The sequence below is a fragment of the Lygodium microphyllum genome, chromosome 25 (assembly GCF_053477565.2).
Source record: "Lygodium microphyllum isolate KBCC chromosome 25, Lygodium_microphyllum_v1.1.10, whole genome shotgun sequence".
Taxonomy (NCBI): domain Eukaryota; kingdom Viridiplantae; phylum Streptophyta; class Polypodiopsida; order Schizaeales; family Lygodiaceae; genus Lygodium; species Lygodium microphyllum.
The window spans coordinates 96254702-96260001 of NC_141159.1; the positions used below are offsets into that span (position 1 = coordinate 96254702).

General features: G+C 38.0%; 1 protein-coding gene across 2 annotated transcripts; it reads right to left on the reverse strand.

Annotated features, from left to right (window-relative positions):
* Positions 1-835: 835 nt before the first annotated feature.
* Positions 836-4555, reverse strand: LOC148014521 (transcription factor MYB72-like). Of its 2 annotated transcripts, XM_087666266.1 has the most exons (4): positions 3947-4555; positions 3498-3846; positions 3239-3368; positions 836-1781 (listed from the first exon to the last, which is right to left on the reverse strand). In XM_087666266.1, the coding sequence occupies exons 2-4, from the start codon at positions 3634-3636 to the stop codon at positions 1067-1069; spliced, it is 984 nt and encodes a 327-aa protein (XP_087522392.1). In that variant the 5' UTR covers positions 3637-3846; positions 3947-4555; the 3' UTR covers positions 836-1066. The 2 variants fall into 2 exon arrangements, with proteins under 2 accessions (XP_087522392.1, XP_087522391.1); XM_087666265.1 differs by having other exon boundaries at positions 3498-4555.
* Positions 4556-5300: the final 745 nt, after the last annotated feature.

The window sequence follows — 5300 nt, forward strand, 5'->3', positions numbered from 1 at the left end:
CAAATCAAATTAGACACTTGACTTGCATACTTCCACTCAAGCTTTTTGACTTTGACTTATCATCCTTCATTGCCTTTTGTCTTTTTATGGTTAACACCATTGGATGTCATACAGAAGCATCTTTTGTGATGTTGCATATGCATGTCTTTATTGAGTTACATGGTAACATAGAAAAGACTATGAAAGAAGTCATACAATGGAGATGTCGAAAAAATGAGGTTTGAGAGTGGAGGTGCCAAAAGAATGAAGCTAGGAGATGACTATACAAAATTATACATCTTTTATGTCACATCAAGTGTAAAGCTTCTGGCTCGAAATAACATGAGTTAAGTTTGGAGGTGCTTTGTCATTGTTTTATTACTAGAAGTGGATGAATATTAATTGAACAGTTCAAGCTTCAAATTTTGCATTTTGCCACACATGTTATTGTTATATTTGTCTACTCACCATGCTCATCATTAATGAAAGTTAATCAAATACCATTTTGAGGCTTATTTGACCCTAATGTACACCATGATGAAACAACTTTATGATCTTAAACCATTGAAACCATTGTTGAAAAATGTGTTGAAAATATCATGTATTCATTTACCACAATCATCTGAAGAAAATCATACCTATTAGAAAAAGCTTCAAACATTATCTGGGCTTTCGAAAGTGTTAAAACAAGTGTAATTTTAAGTATCAACTTTTCGTCAAGTGAAAATGCCCAAAAATTACTCCTATATCTTGTTGCTTCTCATATATTTCAACACACTTTTTTTAGTAGATTCTTAAACTGTATGTAGTAATATGAAGAGTTTTTCTTTCTTCTTCGTAAATTGATTAATCCTTGTAAATGGCGGCTCATTGTTTTATTTCAAATCCTCAATGCAAAAATTTACATGTACCACCAAAATGGATAACAAATTGTGATTGGTAGCGTCTGTATATCATTTGTACAATCTCATATGATATACTACAACTTGGAAAGGTTTGATCTTTCTAATTGAGTAGTCTAGTTAACTTATAGACTAAGAAAGCCAATCTCTTTACAAGTTATTCAGAAACTAATTCCAATAGCAAGTTAGGCTATCCATGATGGCAATAATGTCTCTAAGGATTCTGGAATAGTGGGAATGGCTTCATCCAACCATGATAGATGTGTTTCTGACCAATAGCCATAATCAAGAGTAGAATTTGTGGAATCTGATGTCAAAAGGCTTTCAGAACTATAAGGGCTTATGGGTGACTTAAGGTCTTGATAAGCATATCCTTCCTCATTTGTTGATCGTTGTATGGTAGCACCTGTCCTATTGTCCACTATAAGTGGATGGTCTTGTCTAGTAGGCATTACCATGTATGGTGTAACTTCAAATCTTGAGCACTCTCTTTTTGAACACATGTTATCTAGTGAAGATAGCTCTAGATTTTGAAGGACTGAAATATTTGGAAAGTCATCCATATCTTCACCATACTCTTTTTCTTTTAACTTGCTCCTTAATACCATAAGGTCACAAGGGGACTTTTTGCAAGTGGTGTCATGAGTGGCGCCATTTGCCACAACAAGCTCATTGCAAGAACTTAATTCTTCATTCATGGAAGCATGTGGCACAAGAAATGGAAATGGCATACATGATATTGTCCCTTGTCTTTGGAGAAATTTCGTAGCATTGTAATCCTCCTCAACAACTTTATCTCCTTTTGATATCTTCAAAGACTTTTTTTTTGCGTAAGAGTTCCAAAAGTTTTTAATTTCATTATCTGTTCTCCCAGGTAAGTATGTTGCTATCTTTGACCATCTGCACTTCAAAGAAAAGAAACTTAGACATAAGATTGTAATCATATCTTATATCTCATTAGAAGTTGATCACAAATTACAACTAACCTTGATATAAAACCCATTAATGTACTTATATATAACACCTACACATGAGCTAGTGAAAGAATGAAACTAACTTTGTGAAAGTAACTTTGATATGAAGTTTATGTATCCATTAATGTACTTATATATGCCACCTACACATGAACTAGTGAAAGAATGAAACTAGCTTTGTGAAATTAACTTTGATATGAAGTCCATGTATATCACCTCTTTACATCTAGCATTGAGTTGCTTATAAATAAATTACCAAAACCTTAGAATTAAACTTGCCAAAACATGAGTATAAAAGCAAGCATTAAACTTAAAAGCTAGATTGTACTGGATATAGGTCAATCTAATGACTAGTGGTACATCTTGTTGAAGCATCTAATGAACTCTTGTGCCAAGGGACCCAAATATGTGTGCATTATAATAATGATGCATTGGATTTGACTTTATAAGAAGCCATTTGTTTGGATATGTTTAATATTTGAGGTTGAAGATTCAAAGTTACCATTTAGCCAAACAAGAGAGTGCCAACGTTGTGGTTTAATGTTCATACATACAATGCACATTTGAGTTAATGTCATTTATAATCAATTATAATTGACTCAAGCTTTGTTAATATAATTAAAAATATACCTAGAGGAAGGGAGATTATATAGTGGAAAGCATTTGAATTGAGCTGGTTGAATGGCTCTTAAAAGTTCCAATTTAATTTGGTGGCAAGCACACATCCTAAATGGCATCAAAGAGTACATTTGAAGAAATTAGTCGATGTACATATATATAAATATGATATGATGACTTCAAGTGCAACTATGGCAAGCATAAGATACTCAAATGCAAATTTACAATGCAAAAAAAAAGAGCCCATGTAGCATTTTTGTGTAGATGATGTAGAGCAATGTTGGTCAATGGAGTGAATGTGCTTAATTGCTAATTGATAGAGGTAGTTGATTGGCAATGTAGGTGATTCAAGTACAAAAATATGTGTTGAGAAGGTAGAGTTATTACTAATGCATCTCAAGAGGATTTATGGATCACTATACAACTAATGGTATGTGTAGAGTGCATTATTTGCCCAATGCTTAGAAGTAATGAAATGGTGGGTACGTAGGCACCTACTTCCAAGCAATGCACGAACTTGAATGATCCTTATGGTGATCTAATGCTTGCAAAATAGTGTGAAATATGATGACCAATTTGGTTAGCTATTGCTAATATTGCCAGCCATTCATGGAGTTGAATGATCCTTGTATTGATCCAATGCTCTTTTCATGATGTTTAACTTAGATCCGGTGCTTAGAGCTGATCATATCAATTATGGTTAGCTTGGGTACCTATTGATCGAATACTTTGAGGTAATTAAATGATGATGGTTAAACCAGTTACCTATTGCCAAGCAATGCATGAAGTTGAATGATGAGTTGTTCTTCATCTGAGGTGAAGGATCCGCGTTTAAGATCGGGCCGTAAGTAGTTGATCCAACGCAGGCGACAGCTTTTACCGCATCGTTGGAGGCCTGATGATAAAGAGATGGAAGGGGATGAGAGAGAGAGAGAGAGAGAGAGAGAGAGAGAGAGAGAGTGTGTGTGTGTGTGTGTGTATGTGTGTGTGTGCGTGCGCGCGCGCGCGCGAGGGAAGTAGGTACCTGCTTGCTTCGGGACAGAGCTCCAATTGCCCAAGCCGTGCTTGGCGATGTGATTGAGAAGCCTCTCATCCTCATCTGGCGACCACAGGCCTCTTCTCAGCTTCTGGTTGTGGCAGCAGCACTTCTTGTGGCCAGTCATACTGATCAGTTATAATATCACCACACAATCAAATGATCATCGTCTTCTGATCAATGTAATCACCATAATCAGTGCAGCTGCTAGACGATAGATCGGACTATCGGATATCAATGCTCAACCGATATGGCATTATGAAACCAATACATGGGGCTGCTTAATGATAAGTAGCTGAAGTCAGGCTGATCAGGCTCTGATCATTAGATCAGTGACCTACAATACGACTCAACAGGTGCCTGATTAGGAAGCCGACATGAGTACGGCGGAATAAGACAAAACAATAATCAGGGTATTACGGGGTAAAGCTAATCACCCTGATAACATGTGGAGCTTATCTATGATAACACGGCACTTAGCAGGGGACCCAAGAATATAATACGGCTGGGGGCGATATTATTTACAGGAGGACCTTGCAGCGAGGGGAAAGCAGTGATCGATGCTGATGTCCTTCGGAAACTGCACCTGATTGTAATCTTAGCTCAGCCAGCGATCAATCAAGTGCAGTAAGTCGATGAGTTTGCTTCACCTAAGGTTGATTAAACCTTAGCCCACTGATCAATTAAAGATAGCAGCTCCGACTAAGAATATGCAGGCAGCTGAGGTGGCGCTTAATTAGGCTGAGCACACCCTTCCACATGGATGGCATGTGTGTATATATATATATATCACAGCAATGGCGACAAGAGGATAATCAGGCTTAAGCTAATAAAGCTTGGTCGGTTAGCTATGAGACACGGTAATATGAGTGATCAGGGGTTCGAATTTACAGGTGGAGATAATGCAGTGATAGACGCTGATGCCTAAGCAAGCGCAGTCTAATCTAGGGAATGGAGATTCGATGAGCAGCTAACCATAATTGACATGAAGGTTGAAACCTTGTCCCTCACCGCTGTCAGATTATGTGAAGTACTAACGAACAGATGTTGCCTTAAATCAAGCTAATTAGCGCTAGTCTTTGCCGTGTGGGATTAGGATACTAATTACAAATGCATGATGAGCTATATTGCACATTGTTAGTATAAATATAAATATAAGGGGGCTCCTGCTGGGACGTAGTTGGCGTCAACAAGATATATATTGATAAGACAGTGGGCTCCCTCTTGTGAAGAAAATAGGGGCTTCTCTGACGGTGCCTCCCCTTGACTTCCCCCTCCCACCTTTTGGCCCACCCAAAAAGGCGCCCACCATGTGGTGGCCCCCCTCCCCCAACACCCAACATTATTAGTCTTTCTCTTGACAAGTTGTGCCTTTTGATTTAACAAGTGCCATCCCTTTCCCTGCCTCACTTAGCACAACACAGAGCGTATCTCTGCCAAGATTTGTATTGGACATATGCCTTTTTGTGCCCTCCATGTGTCACTCTCTCATTATAAAGATACTCTAAATCCTGCCCTTAAAGAATTTGACACTACCTTCCTTGAAAGAGCAACATACATTCACAAGGGATCAGTGGACTCCAGAAACAACCCACATGGAGAAGGAGCTTCCACCTCTCCCACATCCCTTTGCTTCCTTTAAGAAATTCCTAGTAGTAAGTTGTGATGCAAATCACCACACTTTTTATCATAATATTTAATCAAGAATGCAATGTTGAACTGGTGCAAACACAGCAATAGTCCAAAGACTTCTGTGTATCAAATAAATTTTCCCAATTGAGAAGTTGCAGG